Genomic DNA, 20,611 nt, shown 5'->3' with positions numbered 1-20,611 from the left:
TTCTTGCTCACAGTTTCCTCCCTCCTTCCCTTCCTTCCTTTCTTCTTTCTCACATTTTCCTCCCTCCTTCCCTTTTACCTCTCCCTTTTCTTATCTTTCATCTCATTGAATTCAAGCCTCAGCCACTGCATCAAGTGGTCTCTATAAGATTTGAAAAGAATATGCAGAAGGATCCTTCTTAACCACTCCTGGATGAGCAAAATGTAGTCTAATGCTATTACCTTCATCCAGAAATGTACAATTTCCTCTGGGCAAATCTAACATGCAAGACACAACTTCTTCTGGGATATGGAGGGTGTCCCCAAAGTCTCAGTGCAGGCCTACACTTTAATAACTTAAGATCCCATTAGGAGTGAGGATATGTCTATAGACCCCTCCTTGGGAGCTGTGGATGGTTGGTTGTTGTCCTTCCTACTAGGGGAGGACCAAAATGACATCTAAGTGACATTGGGTCAATGTGCAGCGTGTCTCGCTGTGGTTGATCAGACCAGTAGGAGCTCTCAGAAGGCTCTACCACAGGCTGAGCACAAATAGTCCAGAACCATAAAAAGGACCCAGTGGGCAACAGATATTTAAAAACACCTTTGAAGTTATAGCAGCAAATTTCCCTCAGTTTATTGTAGGGACAAGTAAAAGTTTGATGAATGAATAAATAATTTTAAAAAGGCACATTTCTGTAACCCTTTAAGGATTACAAAGGATTTTCCTTCTACAGCCCTCAGAGGTGGGTAGTGCAAGCATTAGTAATGATACTATAGATGAAGAAAACAAGGTTCATTAGAACATTGATTTAAAAGGGAGCCCTTTTTTTCTGTGAGGAAACTGAAGACTATGAAGATTAAGTGACTTACCCAAGTACCATGTCAAGAGTCAGGATTTGAACTCATATACTGACTTCAAAGCCATTGCTTTTTCCTCCCACTGTTCCCAGCTCCCTGTGGTCAGCCAGCTTGAAAATGGCAAATATAAGTTGCTAACCAGGTTCTCTAAGACTGATGCCCAACTCAAAGGCAAAAATGCAGTCTCAACAAAACCATCTAAAGTCTGCAAGATTTTGCTGAGAATATAGACCTTGGGAAGGTTTCTTTCTCAAAGGTAGAAATATAAGCAAACCAATCTTAGTAGACAGGACTAAGGCTGTCCTCATGATCTGTGTAGAAGCAAGTTTCTTTTCTATTTTTTTTTGGAGGGGGGAAGGCAAGGCGATTGGGATTAAGTGACTTGTCCAAGGTCACACAGCTAGTAAGTATGTCAAGAGTCTGAGATCAGATTTGAAATCAGGTCCTCCTGACTCCAGGGTTGGTGCTCTACTCACTGTGCCACCTAGCTGTCCCAAAAGCAAATCTCTTCATGGAGCTATGATATTTCTGGGGACCTGTGACCCCTTGAAATATCCAAATCCTGGGGCCCTTAGTGAGGAATTTTGTACTGACAAAGGTTTCCCCCATTCCTTCCCTCTCTTACACTATTTAATTCAGAATTATAGAATGTCAGAGTCAGAAGGGACCTTGCGCAGAGCTATCCATTCTAACCCATACCTGACTAAAAATACTCTCTATAATATGATGATGACAATGCAGCTGCTGTTATTAGGTAGTATACACACACACACACACGCATCAGCTACTAGGCTCCAGGCACTGTGCTAAGTTTATTAATTTTAAAAATATTATCTCATTTTGATCTTCACAACAACCCTGAAGGGTAAGTGCTATTATTATACCCATGTTACAGCTGAGGAAACTGACGTTTTAAGTGACTTGTCTAGGGTCACACAGCTAATGAGTGTCTGGGACAGAATTTGAACTCAGGCCTTTATGACTCTGATCCCAGTGCTCTATCCATGGCACTACCTAGCAGCCCCCCCCCCCAAATCTCCAGCCTGTGTGAAACCTCCAGGAACGGGAATCTATTACCTCTAGCCCATTTCACTTTTGGACAGCTTTAAAGGTTAAGAAATTTTCCTGATATACACCCTAAATTTGCCTTGTTGCAGCTTCCACCCATTGTGGAATTCATTCAGAATTCTGCCCTCTGGGTCTTAGCAGAGCAAAGGTAATTCCTCTTCCTTAGGGCAGCTTTTCAGTACATGAGGACACTATCATGTTCCCCCTGTATCTGCTCCATTCTGGGTGAAGCATCCCCAAGTAGCTGGTCCCCACCTCACTGCCCCTGCATTCTACTTAATGGAGAATCTCTCCTGAACGTCTAGGATCTCAGAAAGTCAAATCCAGGAGGATAAGCTGCCCTTATAAAGCCGATATTAGTAGACACAGTAGTCAAGATCAGAAAAAAAAAAAAAAAGTTTACACTTCTCCTCCAAAGCATCTACCCAAAAAGGCAGAAGAGCTAAGAAAAAATCTTTAGACAGTTGGTGCCACCCAGTGGAGTGAATTAGGACAGCAGCTATGGTCACCAGAACTCAGATTCTCTATTGGAGCACAGTCTCCTATAATCTCAGGACTGAAAAGAAGTCCTGCAACATCCCCGACAAGGTTATCCAGCCTCCACGTGGCCTCCAGGGAGAAGAACTCAAGACCTGTCACGGCAGGTAGCCCATTTCCGTTCTGGACAGTTCTCTGACATCAAGCCTAAATCACCTTTTTTACAGCCTCTGCTTATTAGTTCTGTGCTCTGGTGCCAAGAGAGACTGTCCAAGTCTCTGTTCCTTCAGATGCTTAAAGGCAGGTCTCATATCATTCACACACACATACACACCCCACTCTATATATTCAAGACAATATCCTTAAAAAATGACGCCCACATGTGAACCCAAGACTCCAGCAGTCCTGAGTCTCTCTGCGATGACTGTCAGGGATGGCCTGCCCCACTCTGAGATCCACTTGCTCACTGTTTCTTTTCCCTAGTAGTATGTTTCTTAAAGGCTAGGAACTGGGTAAAGTATGACTAGGCAACAGCTTCTCAAAAAAAAAAAAAACTTGGGAGTTTTAGAGGATTCCAAGTCCCATATAAAACATCAATGTGACATGGCTACCAAGAAAGCTAATGCAATTTTTAACCTGTATTAAGATCAGTCAATAACATTATTTAACCGTGGGACCTTGGGCAAGTCACTTAACCCCAATTGCCCTTCCAAAAAGCAAAAAAAAATATTAATTTAACACTTACTGTGTGCCAGGCACCGTGTTAAGAGAAGAGTGCCTAGAACTAATGATTTTTCTCAAAATCACACAGGTCTTAAACATAAGAAGTGGAATTTCATAGTTAGAATAAGGGAGAATTGAGTTTGAATCCTGTCTCATACATATGCTAGCTGTATGACCTTGGGCAAGTCATTTTCCTTATCTATAAAAGGGGGGAGTCATTATTGTTTGTATGCTCTGAAGTAGGGATGGAGCTGGTCAAAAGCAAAGTAGGACGTGTACTTTGAGAACCCTTTGGACACCTTAAAGTTAACTCAATGTCAGCAAATCCATGACCTCATCAGTCTAGAGCTAGAAGAGTGGTCCTCTCTAGCAACTTTTCCATTTATAGAGGAGCACATAGACCTGGAGAGGTCCTTAGGATCAGAGACTTGGTGCTAGAAAGGACCTCCGAGATCATCCATTCCAACTTTTCCTTTCTAAATGAACAAAGATGCCCATAGAGTTCCATAGGATCATACACTTGCAATTAAAAGGGACCTATGAGGTCATCTAGTCCAAGCTCTTTGTTTTATGATTGAGAAAACAGACGCAAACAGATTTAGTGACTTTTGGGGACAACTAGGTAGTGCAGTGAATAGAGCACCAGCCCTGGAGTCAGAAAGTCCTGAGTTCAAATCCAGCCTCAGACACGACACACTTACTAGCTGTGTGACCTTGGACAAGTCACTTAACCCCAATTGCCTTGCCTTCCCCCCTAAAAATACAAACAGATTTAGTGACTTTCCCAAGGTCACCCAGTTAGGAAGTTTCTGAGGCTGGTTTTGTATTCGGGTTTTCCTTAACCACTTCACCATTCTCAAAGGTGAAGGCAGGGAGACCTCAGTTCAAATCTTGCCACAATACTCTAGCTATGTGGTCATAGGCAACTCATCTGACTCTTCTGTGCCTATTTCTTTATCAATAAAATGAGGGATATAGTAATAGCACATCCCTCAGCTGCTTGGTGTGAGACTCAAGTGAAGTCTGGTGACTCAAACAATTTGCAAAGGGTACAGTGGCATATAGAGGTCTGTTACTGTCACCCCTAACACCAATGCCTTGTCTTTTTTTTTTAGTTCCTGCCAGAGATAACTAGCCCTGCCTTACTTGCTTCTTCTCTTTTTCCCTCCAAGTTGGAGAAAAGGAGCCTGTTCGAGGACAGGAGCAGGGCAGGGCATTACGTGAACTCTGATGAGGAGGAGGAGGATGGCTATGACTCACCCGACATCAAAAGGAGAGGGGCTTCCGTGGATGATTTTCTGAAGGGTTCTGAGCTCGGCAAGCAGGTAATTGGCAGCCCACATAGCTGGCAGTGGCCAGTTCTCTTTTTTTTTTTTTTTTTAAAGCAATTGGGGTTAAGTAACTTGCTCAAGGTTACACAACCAGTTATTAGTTCTGGGTGTGGTGCTAAGTGTCTGAGCCCGGGATTCGATCTCCAGGTCTTCTCAACACTGGAGCCGGTGCTCTTACTCGCTGTGCTACCTGGCCGCCCCAGTGGTCAGTTCTTAAAGGTTCCCATATGGTGGCAGCGACCTGACCACCACCTGGGGAGTTGAATTTTACTATTTATCTCCAAGGTGTCATTTTAGCCAAAGAATTCAGCTCTCCTGACCAAAACCTCTGATAGGAGGTGCTTAAAAATGCTTATTGAACTGATCTGCAAAGGTCGAGTGCATGGACCCTGACCTCTCTCCTATGGATAGATCCTTTTCTCATTTATTATTTGGAATTGTCCATTCATTAACCTAAAGCACATGTTCTTAACCCTTTTATATCATGGATTCTTTAATAAAGCCTATGGATCCCTTCTCAGAATAATGTTTTAAAATATGTAAAATAAAATACCGAGGCAGCCAGTCAGTAGATAATTATTTAGCACCCACTATGGACTAGGCACCATACTAAGTCCTGGGGATACAAAGAAAGGCCGAAAGACAGTCCCTGACCTCCAGGAGTTCACACTTTAACAGATTACAAATTAAATGGATTACAGAGTATTACAAAGAGGCAGCAGGGTCTGGAGAGGCAGGATGACTCCCCTTCCTGAGTTCAAACCTAGTCTCAAACACTTACTAGTGGTGTGACCCTGGGCAAGTCATTTCAGCCTGTTTGACTCAGTTTCCTCATCTGTTAAATGATCTGAAGAAGGAAATGGCAAACCTCTCTAGTGCCCTTGCCAAGAAACCCCCAAATGGGGTCACAAAAAGTCAGACACGACTGAGAACACCAAATATTACAAAGGAAATCAATTATATTGAAATACAGTTATCAAAATATCAGGAAAAAGAAGTTCACAGACCTCTGTTTAAGAACCCCTTCCCTAAAATGAGGCTGCATGGTTAGAAGTGGGAAGACTCAGGTTCAAGTCCTGCCTCTGATATTTATTGGTTGTGTGACCCTGAGCAAGACGTTTACCTTCCCAGTGCATTGAGGAACAAAGATTTTAAATCCAGAAGCAGATGTTTATCTGTATTGACAGAGGGAGTTTCCTCAGTGGGACAAATGGGACAATGAAATCCAAGATAGGGTCCAAAAACCTAGAGGGAAAAGGACTACGGGACTTGCCAATAAGAAAACCTATGTTAAAATTGAAAAGAAGAAGGTGAAAGAGGAAGAGAAAAAGGAGGAAGAGGAAGATGAAAGAGGGAGAAGGAGAGGAAAAGGAAGAAAAAAAGGAGGAAGAAGAAGAAGAAAAAAAAGAAGGAGAAGAGAAAGAAGAAGAAAAAGAAGGAGAAGGTGGAGGAGGAGGAAGAAAAGAAGAAAGAAGAAGAAGGAGGAGGAGGGGGAGGAGAATTTATAAGGCGGGTTCTTATTATTATTCCCATTTTACAGATAAGGGCCTATTAAAAATTAAATGACTTGCCCAAGGACACCTAGCTAGTATGGATTTGAACCCAGGTCTTCCTGATTCTAAGCCTGACCCTTCTTCATCCATTGTGCTCCCTGGATGCCTTTAACTTACTATTTATTGGTTGTGTGACCTTGAAGAAGTTGCTCAGTCTCTCTGAGCCTCAGGTAAAGTCATGGAAAGGTTGCAATCTGCTTTCATGGAGGGAATTGCCTATAGATCCTTCATACATTTATTCTAAACCATTTTCAATGTATTCACAGCAAATGAGAGCCCTTTTTTCATCTCAGTGTGACTTATTCAGCTGCACCCAGACCATCTTCTAGTTCTAAATTTTAGCTTATTTTTTTAGCTCATTTGTTTTGCTAATGATATTCTTACATTAGTACTTCACTGAGAGTTGGGGCTGGTGACACCTGCAAGGTATTTCACTGTCTCATCCCAGTCCCCCCCAACTTCCATCCATTGACTCTACTCAGCTCAACACAGCAAACATGCTCTGCATCTACAGTGTTAAAGTCAGGAGGCACCTTAGAAACCATGTGGTGAAACCTTCTTATTTTACCAATGAAGAGACTGAGCAAATTCCCATCTTTTATAGGAAGCCTTTCCCACTTCCTCTTCATTCTAGTGCTTTCCCTCTGTCAATTATCATATATATAATATATGTGTGTGTGTGTTTATATATCTATGTATATACATATACATATATCCTGCATATAGTTTATTTTGTATATATTTGTTTATATGTTGTCTTCTCTATTAGACTGTAAGCTCCTTGAGAGAAGGGACTGCCTCAAATTGCCTCTTTTTGTATCCCCAGTGCTTAGCACAATGCCTAATATACAATAGGTACTTAATAAATGCTTATTGACTGATTGATGGAAAATAAGGAGTTTGCCCAAGGTCATACAAATAATGAGTAGCACAGTCAGGATTCAAACCCAGATCCCCTGACTCTCAATCCCATGGGAAAGTCAGAGTGGGAAGGGCTGAGATGACATCTAATCTGGCCAGTACCAGAATCCCTCTACAATATGCCCAACAAGTGGTAATCCAGCCCTTGATATAAAACCTCCTGAGGCAACCCATTCTACAGCTCTATTTGCTAGGACAGTTTCTTTCTAGAGAGCCGAAATTTGCATCCCATGAACCTATTAGAGCATTAACAATTAAAATCATCCCTTCCATTACAGAGCTCTAGTCAACAATGTTATACCAGAGGCTAGAGCTAGATGGCACAGTGGATAAACTGCTGGTCCTGAAGGCAAGAAAACCCGAGTTCAAATCCAGCCATAGATACTTAATAGCTGTGTGACAAGACTCTGGGCGAGACCCGATCTCTGCCTCAATTTCTTTCTCTGCTAAAAAAAGAAAATGATAATAGGGTTGTTATGAAAATTAAAGGAGATGTTTGTAAAGTGCTCAGAACAGATGCCTAGTAGGCATTTAATAAATTCTTATTCCTTTACTTTCTTCATTCACAAGATTTCAGTGTTCTGGAGTTGTTAAGCTTACTTAAAATTTTTGAAAATGATGAGTTTTATCGATGCCTTTCAGTTTTATACCATAGTCATTTCCAGTCACATCAATGAGCTCTCCCTTATGATCACAGAAAATAATCAAAGCCAATTAACTGTGACTGTATCTGACAGTAGGTACAATGTTCCACACCTGTTGTCTCCCACCTGTCCCCTGACAGGAGGGGGATTAAATTTCTTTAACTTCCCTGGAGCCAGAATTGGTCATTATGATTCTAAAGTATCCAGTTTCCTTTTGTTATCATTATTACACCCATCGGTAAGGTGACTTTAGAATTGAGGAGGGTCTTTCTTTGGTACCTGGGAAGCTCTTCACCCTTCCCCTCTCCCTGGCCCTACTCTGCTCACATAGTGACCAGGACTATACTGGCCATGGATACGGGGCATCACCACCAAGCATGAAGCTCCCAACATTCTCTCACTTTCCACATGAAGGATGTGTCTGGTGATTCCTCCAGTGAAAGATTCTTTCCAAGCAGGATTGTTGATAGTGTCCAAAGAAAGAGCCCTCTGCTCGTTCTATTGCCAAGATCTTCTAGGTTGTTTCCCTCCTTCAGAATTCAGGCATTTATCTGGGGAAGAAGGAATTATTGAGTGTATACTATGTGCTGGACACAGTGCTGAGTGTTAAGCTCGTTCAGTTGATCTGAGCTCCATGAGTTTTCCATGAGAAAGGCCAGAGATGTGCAAGAGAATCCTTGCATGTTAGAAAAGGATTTTTTTAAAAATCAATGTGGTGCAGTGAAACCAGGGGAAAATGGCTGGATCTGGAGCTGAGGGATCTGAGTTTGAGTCCTGACTTTGACCCTTGTGTCTATGTGTACACCCCTCTTGTTTCTTCCTATATAAAATGGAGGTGGGATGACAAGATCATAGGCTCCTAGATCCAGGACTGGAAGGGACCTCAGAGACAATCTAATTCAATCCTCTCATTTTACAGATGAGGAAACTGAGGCTCAGAGAGTGTGACTTGGCCTAGGTCCCACAGGTTGTAAGCATCAGAGACAAGATATGAACCCAGATGCTTTGACTCCGGTGCCTTGCTCTTTCCATGGTGATCTCTAAGTGACTATTCAGTTCTAAATCCTAAAAGATTTAGATTTTTAGAGAAACTCCAGCACCCTGTATGAGGGGAGAGGTGCTTTGGGGACAGCCAAGGTCCCATTTTCACCAAGTATCCTGTTCTCTCCACTCTGGTCCTACAGTCACACTATGGTCATGGAGAGGAATACCACACGGAGAGCAGCCGGGGCTCCGACCTGTCTGACATCATGGAAGAGGATGAGGAGGAGCTCTATTCAGAGATGCAACTGGAGGACGGGGGCAGGAGGAGGTCCAGTGGAACCCCACACAACACGCTCAAGGTCAGTGGCCAGGAGCAGTTCTAGTCAAGGCTGAATCTCTCTTGCATTGGGTCTTCTCACCTTCTGTTTTTGTCCCTTTGATCATCTCAGGCACCCTGGTTCTAGATGGTCCCCCAGACTGCGCCTATTAAATGCTCAATCTCAAGGCAGCTTCTTTCTTTCTTTTTTTTTATTACTTTTTTTTTGTTTTGTTTTTCCTTTTTGGAGGGCAATTGGGGTTAAGCGACTTGCCCAAGGTCACATGGCTAATTTTTGTGTTAAGTGTCTGAGGCCAGATTTGAACTCAGGTTCTCCTGGTGCTCTATTCACTGCGCCACCTAGCCACTCCAGCTTCTTCCTTTCTATTGACCTGGCACCAGGAATGGCATGTATATCTCTGTCTCACTTCATCAATAATTCCCCTTTGGGTTATTGGAGGAACAGGGGTAAAGCCAATGCCAATATTTCTCAGTCACCTTCTTTGTACCCAACTAGACATGCCGTGAGGTGTAACACATAACTTCTGCCCTCTGTGAGTTTTCTTTGTAGCTGGAGAAATAAGGTGGAGAGATTTAGTTATACCCTTCTTCTGTTCAAAAACATTCAGTGGCTCCCTACTGCCTATCAAGGATGGTTCAAACTTCTTTCCTTGGAATTCAAGGCTTTCCACCACCTAGTACTACTATACCCTTCCAGCCTTATTTTGCATTCCCTAGCCCAATGTACTCCACCGTCTATTCTCTGTCTGAGCACACACTATATTTTCCCACCTTTGTGTACCCTCTTCTCTTACTGGAATATCCTTCCACTCTCTCTTTGTCTGCTGGATTTCTACCCATCCTAAAAGCTGAGTGCACATGCCACCTCCTCCATGAAATCTTCCTTGATTTCACACACACACACACACACACACACACACACACACACACACACACAAGCTCCCATAAGTAACAAGCTTTCTCCCTTGGTCCTTGCAGAGGATTTTGTTGTGTATTTCATGAATGCACTTTAACGAATCCAGAGTGTGTGCTATGGATAGGGATAGAACCGGGATCTTGATTTCAATAGTATGGGATGCTCTTGGATGAAGAAACTCCTTCGAGTAATGCAGATAAGCACCTCTTCTGCAACTTAGCATCTTGGAGAGGATCTAGCACACTGAAGGAACAATGTGGAGTTGAAAAAATAAATCCTAGGATCACACAGCCATGTGTGTCAGAGGTGAGACTTGGACCCTGACCTTCCTGACACCAAGACTGGTTTTCAATCCCTAGTAGGAGAGTAAAGACCAAATGAGTAATGAAAGCCTCAGTCTAAGGAGGAGGAATGTTGTCCCAAATGTAATGAGGCATCAATGGAACCTTTTGAACCAGGGAACCATATATTGCAGGAGGAAGGGGAGAGAATAAAGGTATAGTGGATCGAGAGCTGGCCTAGGTGCTAGCTAAAAGGATCTGGCTTTGTTACTCTCAGTTAGTCACTTAACCTCTGAGTCTCCCAAGTTACTCTCTAAGACCATCAGTTGTAGAACAAGTACTGATCAGCATTGACCAAGGGAGTTCCCTCCCTATCCCAAAGGAAATTCCTATACTTGTGAAATCATAAGTCCATTAAAAAGAAAACATCTCACAAATGGGAGATAGTCCTTTGTCTCTCCCCTCTTTCCCTTATCTACATCAGGATAGACCTACTTTCTTTACTCCTTCCTTGGAGCTGACCTGCCCCTATTCCAACAGTTTAAGAGTGTGTCAGTTCTGGAGGAGGAGACTGTAAAAAAATTTTGTACAATTTGTGGAAATCTCTCCCTTATCCTCAGCAAAGCTCACTGAATTCCCGTTTCTCCAATGAGAATCTATGGGCCATAGTGGAGCACTGATTCATGTGGTTTGAATGGAAGACACCAAACCCATCATCCCAATATGGCGACTAAGTCAGTGATGCCTTGCATAGACATAGACCTGTGCAAGTTCTTCCAAAGTGACATGACTGGATCCTGAAAACCTTCCTCTCCCATGGACTGGGCACTTTGACATCCCCACCACTGCTATTTCCATAGATTCGCATGCCTCCTGACTATTAAGAGTAACAATGTCAAATCCTGTCTTCAGCGGTCTTCTTATCTCTTACTGGTGGTTCCTATTGTCCCAGACTCTCAGAAATAAAAGGAGCCTGAGAGGTCAGCAAACTCAGTTGCAATTAAATCCAATGAGCATTTATACTTATTAAGCATCAGGCACTGACTAAAATGAAATAGTCCTGCCTGAAAGGAGCTTACATTCTACCAAGAATTCCTCTTTCACCTCCATGGCAAAAGGTCTACAGGAGCAAAAATCCAGTATAGTTAGACCTGGCTTTGCTCTTCATTTATTTGACCAGTGCTGACATGGTCCTACATGACTAAATCCCATGAAAGGTAAGATACAAGCAGTGAGAAATGGGGATTCTATAGTTGTGGGGGAAGGGTAGAGAGGAATTATGGAATTATTTTACATTAAGAATTGTTCTTTAAAAAAAAAAGAATGCTCTAAAGTCATGAGCCCAGTGACCAAACGTCAAATCTCACTGGGACCTTTTGAGTTTCCCTTTACTGGAGGTCTTCAAGAGGCATTTGAATAACAGTAGACCAAATTTGTAATCAAGGCAATTGAATTCAAATCCCAATTCTACTACTTATTACCTGTGTGTCCTTGGGCAAGTCACTTAACTTTCTGTGGGTCTCACCATCTTCATCTGTAAGATGAAGGAGTTGGGTAGATCACCTCTAAGGAGCCTTTCCAGTCCTAAATCTGTTGTACAATTGAACAGTTCAATCCAACAGCATTTACCAAGCATTGACTATGGGGCAGGCACTGTGCTAGGCACTGGGGACACAAAGACAAAGACCCAATAGGCCCTGCCCTCAAGGAGCTTACATTCTACTGAGGGGATGGTGATATACTAAATTGAATAACTAATTGTTCAGACATGGGCTGGTCTAGATGAACTCTGAAGTCCCTCTCAGGTTTGAAGGATCATGATTCTTCCATCCTCACAAACCCTGTGGTGCACTTACTTTATTGACTGGTCCAAGCAATCTGCACTTCCCTCACTGGTCAGCCCTGAAGCTCTTTCAATTGGAGCCCAACAGTGCCCCCAATTTTTCTCTGCTTTTTTGCAAATGGCACCTGATGATTTTTTCCCCCACACTTTTCTTGATACCCTTCCTGCCCAACTATTCCATGTGTATCTTGTAAGGTCCAATCCTTGTATCTTGTAAGGTCCAATCCTGAGCAGTGCTGCCTCCCCACACAATAGGGTCTCTTAGTAGTGGTAAAATGCATCAGTCTCTAAGAGCTCCTAAGGAAAGAAATTAATTCCTACCCTCCCTCCAGGGGGAAACCATTGAGGTGCTCCCGTAAGAGAAAGCCAATGAAATCTTTACTTGTCCTCCTCCCTCTAAATCATCCTCAGGTCCCACACACAAAGGTACCCATTCCCACAATACTAATATGTGCTCTCCAGTATATGGAGGTACTTTGAATGTTTAACAGACGAATTCATTGTCATTTACTATCTGAGAAACAGCTACATGGAATGTTCCCTCCCTCCAGCTGCTCCTCTCTGAATGTGCATCCCTTCTCTCTATCTGGTATGTATTCTATTCCTCAGGGGTGGCTGGTGTCTAGGAGCAGGATTTGGTTGAGGGCTTCATGTCACATGAAAGCCCTCAGGCTTCTTGGTTGGGTGAAGTTTTCAGCACAGCGGTAAAATAACTGCTGGTGTTATCTGGTCATCAGCTGGTGGAGGTCCCCCGTTACAATGTGGGGTACCATGCTGGGAATGCTTCCCTTGTGGCATGTGCCTTTTGCCAGTAAGAAAGCGTACTATGTAAAGCTTGTCCTAACCAAAAGGACATGTGGCCAGCAACATAGGTAGGCTGAGATGCATGCCCCCATCCATGGTGGATTCCAAACACACATGGTCCAGGGAAAAACAAGACAGACAATGTAACCCCTAGACACTACTCTGTCGGCATGGAAAACACAGAAGAAGAATCCAGTTTAGGCACTGAGCTTGGAACCATCCATAGCTCTGATCCCCATAGAACCTAGAACCTCTCCCTCATCCAGCCCCTTCTCTCTAAGGCACCACTTTTGATTTTCTCTTTCTCTCTCTTTTTTCCCTCTCTTTTAATGGGCTGCTTTGGCTCCTTCCTCTTCAAGCATCAGTATGCCTGCCCTCTGTTTGTACTGTGATCTCCTGCCTTCTCTCCAACACTCTCAACATGTCTTTATTTTCAGAGAATCATCCAGAGCCTGCCATTCCCCCTCCACTGAGTAAGCCGCATGCCTTCCGTTTGTCATCATGTCTAAAACTAATTCTGTCTTTATTTTTCTTTCCTTCCTTTTTTTGGCCTCGTTTTCTGTTTTCTCGTTCACTTTTTCTTCTGCACCTATTTTTCTGTTTTGTTCTTTGTTTGGTTTAACATCGCATACTACTCAAGGAGTGCTGTGAAAGTAGGACCACCACCGATGCAACTTTTTGGGAACAGCCCGAATTTCCCCAACAGACCCACCACAGTAAAAAACTTTTTAGTATCCCAGAAGTAGCAGAAGAGGATGGAGACTATTCTGAGCTGCATCACAAGCAAGGTTTAGGGTTGTCCTATAAGGTGAAAGCCCCAGGGCCCAGAGGGCCTAGGTTCCCCAGGTGTTGCATTGAAGACAAGGCCCAACAGACCACCTGGTTCCCAACCAAGCACAGGCTATCTGGGTTTGCTCACCACTCAGAGGACTCTGCCCCTGAAGATAAGGGTTACAGATTTAGCCGGGCCCTCACCCGGAGCCCAGACAGTGGGCTTGACTGCGGGAGTGAGGAGGAAGAGTCTCGGTTTAGCTTCCGAAATGTGCACGGTCATCCATCCCCTCAAGCTGGCCCCCCCTGCTGCCCAGGCTGCAGCCACTGTTCATGCCGGAGAAGTCCAAGGCCCCTTCTGGCCCGTAGGAAAACACTGACCCGGCAGACCAGCATTGAGGAAGACTTTGGAGAGCAATTTGTCCCCAGTGAGGTCATCAGGAACAATGAGACCACACCTGGCCCAGAGAGAACTAGCCCCAGGAAGAGTCACTACAGTGATCCCATGAAGCCAGAAGACCCTTGCTGTGCCTGGAAGGTCCAGATGAGTGACAGCAGGGCTCCTGTCCTGCTTACAAAATCTGCTCCCAGAGATGGAGAAGGTTCTTTGGTGTGTGAAGTAAATCCTCCCTTCTACCATCTGCTTGCCAATCCAATCGATTTTCTTTCTTTCTTCTTTTGATTTCTTGGTGCCCATCTTTGGGAACTTTCTCCACTTGCTCTCCTTTCATTCTTCATGCATTTTTTTTAAATTTCCTCAGCCTCATCATTTTGCAGGCTTCTTACCATGCTCAAGACCTCCTTACTTTGCTTATAATGATGATTTTCCCACAGAACAAATTACAATAATGGCTGCTTTTATTAAAGGACAACTGAATCTAAATTTTAATTAAGGGTTAGCTGAACTAGAATTATCAGAAAGTTTGGCTTTCTTGGTGTTTTCCCCCCCTCCTCAATACACCCATCACCATTGTTATGACTGCTGCTGATGACAAGATCATTGTGGATTGAAGTATTTGGCTTTTATTCTTTGACTTTAAAACAAAATTGAAGGGAAGAGTTCATAAACGAGACTATGTATTGTTTCTAGATTGCCTTACCCTTCCTGCCACCCAGATCCAAGAATGAATTTTCTATCCCTTGCCAATCTTTGTGTTCAATACCTAAGACAACTCTCTAACCTATTCCCTGGAGCTGAGTTACTAGCATTTAAAGAGTAGGTATTCAATAATAAGAAGAAGAATGCTAATAACTGGCAGTTGTATAGTACCTTAAAACTTGAAAAACAAATTACAGGCATTATCTCATTTGAATCTCACAATAATTCTTTGTAGTATAGGTAGCCTGTATATTATTACCTCCATATTACAGATGAGGAAAATTGAGGCTCAGAAAGATTAAGTGATTTCATAGCATCAAAGACCTAGAACTGGAAGGTCATTTAACCCAAGCTTTTTATGTCATATTAAAGAAAGAGAGGCACAGAGAGGTTAAACAGCATGATCAGGATCATACAGTGGGTGTCAGAGGTGGGATCTGAACTCAGCTCTTCTTGAGAACAAGTCCAGTATTCTATCCACCACACTGAGTTGGTCCCCATATATCTCTAATTTGCACCCTCTTTTCAGATCACCCCCTCATATATCCTCTACCTTGGAATGGAAATGCAGGTGAAGTTTTGAACTAGTTAGCCTGAACTTTCCCCCAGCTTCATTCATTCAGCCCATCCCACCCCACCCCCAAGCCTGAGTTGGTGCAATCCATTATGTTGCTGCAAGTGGGCACTAAATATGAGGCCATCACCTAGCAAGGACCACCAGTCCAGAAAGTCTCAAGGATTTAACCTCTCTGCACCCAGGAGTTTTTGCCCACAGCTTGGGAAGCATAATATTGAATATACTCTCCCTTTGTTCATCATAAGCTCTTTTATTCAAATCAGTGCCATGGAACATTACAAATCTTTTGCTTTTTCCTTGGAATAATTGAAGGTTTTCATCTAAATGAGCAGTGAACTGACCCAGGAGTTCGGCTGAGTTCTCCATAAGTCACTGAGGTTTGTTTTAGAGCAGTACACAGAAAGAGCTAGGCTCAAGCAATCTGAACATGCAAAGGAAATTCCAGTCCATAGGTTTTTATTACCCTCACATAGACAGCTATGCTCCAAGGAGTACATTTGGAAAAGTCTGAATTTTTAAGACTATAGAATCCTAGATGTGGAAAGAACCCTAGAGATGAATGGATCCTTGGATCACAGACCTGCAAATAGAAAAGGTAGTAGAGGTCATAGTGACCTACCTCTTCGTTTAAAAAAAGAGAAAACTAAAGACCAGAGAAAGGGAGGGACTTGCTACAAGGTTATATGCTTAGTTAATGACAGAGATGGGACTGGAATCCATGTCTCCTGACTTCTAGATCAGGGCTTTTTTCATGAAATTGGTGCTCCCCTCTATTCACCCACCTAGCCATCCTTACATGCCTGGGTAGAAAGAGATGAGACCCACTGAAATACATCCCTTGGCTACACACATTAACAACTCATATGGTACCTTAGGATTCAAACTCTAGAGCGAAGACCTCCATTGTCTTTAAATGAATGATAAATTGTATTTTATTCTGTCAGAATATAAGCCTTTGCAACTTTTGTTCAAGTTCTTTATGGCCAGCAGCAGCAGACCTAAAATATGGCACCCAAGTGAATCATTTTGTGCGACATGGCCAAACATGACTTGATTGGAGATTGACATTGGTCTGCTTCTCTTCCAGGTGCTTCAGCTAACCTTTCAGTTAAAAGCTAAGTTTAGTTGCCTTTACAGCTTCTGCTCCCCAACCGAAATGATCTTTGCAAATGTCCTTGAGCCTACTGATGGTGAAACTTGTGACTCTGTTGTGTTGTTTTGTCTTCAGCTTTTAGGAAACCCAGCCTCTGCCGGACGGACTGATAGGGTGGATCACCCGGGTCGAAGGTTATCACATGGCAGTGCTGGACCTCAGAGGCCCCGGCCAATGATGGTCCCTTCCATTGGTCAGTTGGCCTGATTGGTACATTTCTGTTCTTTACAAGTACAGAGTGAATTCTTAGTCCTTTATGTATTGCCTATGTGTGTTTGTGTTTATATAGTTGTGTGTATACACATTTATTTATATGAAAGTATCGTATTAAGAGCTAAAATAGAGAAAACTCTCAATAATCCATGGTAGTATAATATAGGAAGACCAATATAATTCAATCTAGGATTTAATTTAATTTCCAACTATGTGCCAAGCACAGTAGGGGGCGCTGGAGATAGGAAGACAAAAATAAAGTCTTTGTCCCCAAGGAATTAACATTCTGAGGGAATGCAACATGAAAACAGACAAGTATAAGAATATACATAGTAACTTGAGCGGGGAGAGGGCTTTCGTGCCCAGAGAAACCAGGAAAGACTTCCTAAGGAAAGTGACCTTCTTGTGCTAGCCTTTAATTCAATATCCAGTTTTTTAACAGAGCTACTATTCAACACCCATATGTGACCAGTCTGAATTTCTCGGCCTCTTCTATCCGTGGCTCATCCTAGAATGGGCACTGCTAAGAAATTGACAGTGAGAAGAAGGAAAAACAAGAGATAATGAAATCCGCAGAATGGTTCATCAGTCTTTGGATCACTGAGAGTTCATATGAAAATGGAGGGAGGGGGCAATTGATCAAGTGAACCCACACAAATGGTACAGTTGAGAACTGAAAGTGATTGAAATGTTGGTTGACAAAATTTAAAACCCGACTGAAGAGAATGACTTTCCAAGCATGGATACAGGAATCTGAAATTGGTGCTCCCCTCCATTCACCCACCTAGCCATCCTTCCATTCGTTGATCATCATCCAACTTTCAGTTTCCATTCTCTTAACTACTTTTTGGAATTTGGCAAGTTGAGCCAATGTTGTCCTTTCATTTGTTGCACTGGATCTATTGGATTAAAAGGAGCCTGTGGACAAATGTCAGAGGACACACTGGAGGAATTTCACTTTTCTGTTGTTCAGATGAATCAGTATCATACAGATGTTTGTTCTATGAAAAAAAGGAAAGAAAAGAAAGGAAAAACAAAAGAAAAAAAGAAATTCCAAAAAGTATCATTCACAAGATAATGGAACCCAATGATTGAGTGAAGTTGTATTTTTTGAAAGCATGCACAAACACACATTTGTGCATGCACATATGCACTTATGCACACACTTGCACAACCTCTCTCACATTCAAGAAAATTGAAACCATAACAGGATTACAAATAGATTAAAAAGTTAAAAATAAAGAAAAGAACAAGAAACAAATGCCCTGTTTCTCTAACAGAGAGTTCAGAGAACAGACACCATTTAGACATCTGATGTTGGGCCACTAATAAGATTCTGCCCCTAATTGCTAATGGGGCAATGAGTTCCCTTTTCAGGTTTTCCTGTCCCCTGTGCAGATAGAACTCCCCCAGTTACTCTAAGAGAGCTCATTATAACAGGGCTTGACTTCCTCATTCTAGTTTTTGAGATTTCTGTCAGCATAATTCTGATGCAATGTTGGGAAGGAATTTTTTTTAAGTATGGCAGTGTTTTAAGTGATGTGAAATGTCCCAGGCAGTCCCTGTCCTTGAAAACATCTTTAGCAATCACAAGCATTGAAAATCAACTTGAACAAATAGAAAGAACTTGGCGAGATTCCTAACTTGTTCCATAATGGTTTATAAAATATTCATAATCTCAACAAGCCTCACTTGTCAAATCTGCATTCATTCTGTATGGAAGTTCCTCTGCATTGGCTACAAATTTTGATTTGTTTTTGAAAGAGATTAGGTTTAGCCTCATTACTCAAAAGTTTGCCTTCCTTTTATTAATGAAGAAGGCAGGAAACTAAACAAGAGAGAGTGGGCAAGAGAAAAGAAAGGAGAGAAAGGGGGGAAATGAAATAAAAAATAAGGAAACCAAACAAGAAGTGAAAGGGAATAAAGGAAGGAGAAAGAAAGCCAGAAAGAGGGAAGAATAGGAAAAAATTAAAAGTGGAGTAAAAGAAGAAGGATTAAGCAAAGAGAGAAAGTGAGAAAGAGGGAAGGATAAAAAAGAAAAATGAAGGAAATACAGGAGGATATCAAACAGGAAGGAAAGAGGAGGAAAGGGAAAGAGGAATAAAGGGAGAAAAAGGAAGACAACAAGGCAGGTGAGTTAATCTATTCATTTAATCACCTAATCAGCAAGCATTTATTAAGTGCAAGATATGTTCTAGGCATTATGTACTGAGCATAGAAAAACAAAAATAACACAGTCTCTGCCCTCAGGGAGCTTATATTCTATTGGGAGAAAAAGTACATACATACATAAGTATGGGGTATCACAAAAGTCTTAAACTATTAAAGCTTAAGATGGTACTGAGACTTTCAGAACACTTTATACATTCAAGATATGTACAAAATAAATATGAATTAATTTTGGTAAAAAAAACACCAGCAACCAGGGGGATCTGGAAAGCCCTCATGCAGAAGGCAACACTTTAGCTGAGCTTGAAAGGAAATTGAGGATTCTCCATGGTGGGAATATATGAGAGTGCCTTCTGTGAATGGGTCACAGTCAATGCAAAGGCTTAGAGATGGGCAACAGAGTGCCATGTGTGAAGAACAGCACAAAGGCCAATTTGTCTAGACATTGAATACATAAAGGGGAGTTTAATAACAAGGCTAGGAAGGTTTGGAAAGGGTAGATGCCCAACGAGTAGTTTGTATTTGACCCTAAAGACAATAGGGAATCATTGGAGTTCATTGACCAAGAGAATGATATAGTCAGACTTATGATTTAAGAGGATTGTTTTGGCAGTAGTATGGAAGATGAAAGGTGATGAAGGCTTGAGTTAAGATGGTGGCTAGTGAGTAGAGAAGGGGAGAGATGTGAGCAGTATTGCAGAGGTAAATTCACTAAGAGTTGGCAATTGATTTGATGTGTTGGGGTAAGGATGAGTGAGGATTAGAAGACTTCTGGGCTACATACTTTGGCAACTTGGAGAAAGGTGGTAGTACCCTCACTAGTAATAGGAATGTTTGGGGAAAAGGTGGGTTTGGGAAAAAAGATGATGAGTTCCCTTGGAACATGTTGGGTTAGAGATGCCCACAAGATGTGCAGTAGAAAATACCTAATAGGTATTTGAATAGGTAATTGAAGTTTGGAGCTCAGAGAAAAACTGGGGCTAGATATAGAGATCTTGGCATCATCACAAAGAGATTGTAATTAAACTCATGGCTGTTGATGAGGTCACCAAGAAAGAGACCAAGAGAGAATGTGGAAAGGGAAGACAAGAAAGCCTGAACAGAGACATAAGATACACCTAGAGTTCAGTAGATGATGACCCAGTAATGAAGACACAGAAGGAATGTCAGGCAGGGAGAAGACCCAAAAGGGAGGTGTGTCATGAGACAGTATCCAGGAGAAGAGATTAGTCAACAGTGCCAAATGCTGCTAAGACATCAAGAAAGACAAGAACAGAAAAGACATCAGAATGGGCAATTAAGAGAATGTTGATAACTTTAGAGGGACCAGTTTCAGTTAAGTGAGGAAGTCAGAAGCTAAGCTGCAAAAGATTAAGAAGTAACTAAGAGAAAATGGAGGCAAGGAAAGTAGACAGCTTTATCTAGGAGACTGGCTGGGAAAAGGAGAGATTTAAGATGATAGTGTGACAGGGCAGCTAGCTGGCACAGTGAATAGAGCACTGGCCCTGGAGTCAAGAGGACCTGAGTTCAAATACAGCCTCAGACACTTAACGCAAAAAACTAGCCATGTGACCTTGGGCAAGTCACTTAAAAAGAAAAAAAAGAAGATGATAATGCGAGGAGATCCCAGAATCAAATGAGGGTTGACCCTACCATGTCAAGTGAACTTAAGGCAACAGCTGTGTGTCAAGCATTGCTCTTAGTGCTAGTGATACAAAGAAAGGCGCAACATAGTCCCTGCTCTCAAGGGGCTCAAAGACTAATAATGGGAGAAACAACATACAAACAACTATGTACAGAAAGATATTTTTTGTTGAGTCATTTTTCAGTTGTATCCAACTCTTTGTAACCCCATTTGAGGTCTCCTTGGCAAAGATACTGTATTGTGTTTCCATTTCCTTCCCCCCC

General features: G+C 42.3%; 1 protein-coding gene and 1 pseudogene across 2 annotated transcripts in view; both read left to right on the top strand.

Moving 5' to 3' along the window:
- LOC138168073 (RIMS-binding protein 2-like) overlaps positions 1-20,611 on the top strand; it is a 490,664-nt gene that overhangs the window by 445,824 nt on the left and 24,229 nt on the right. For both annotated transcript variants that reach the window (XM_069097401.1, XM_069097946.1), the window contains exons 16-18: positions 4,280-4,432; positions 8,741-8,899; positions 16,397-16,514. In XM_069097401.1, the coding sequence (XP_068953502.1) occupies positions 4,280-4,432; positions 8,741-8,899; positions 16,397-16,514 (430 nt within the window). The remainder of the gene's footprint in view (positions 1-4,279; positions 4,433-8,740; positions 8,900-16,396; positions 16,515-20,611) is intronic.
- LOC138148098 (RIMS-binding protein 2 pseudogene) lies at positions 13,344-14,174 on the top strand (annotated as a pseudogene).

Source organism: Petaurus breviceps, unplaced genomic scaffold (genome assembly GCF_028583685.1).
Source record: "Petaurus breviceps papuanus isolate PSGF00001 unplaced genomic scaffold, PetGlider_PUasm1.0 100, whole genome shotgun sequence".
Classification (NCBI taxonomy): Eukaryota; Metazoa; Chordata; class Mammalia; order Diprotodontia; family Petauridae; genus Petaurus; species Petaurus breviceps.
The sequence above is the reverse complement of the archived record's forward strand: the minus strand, read 5'-3'. Positions and strand labels throughout refer to the sequence as shown.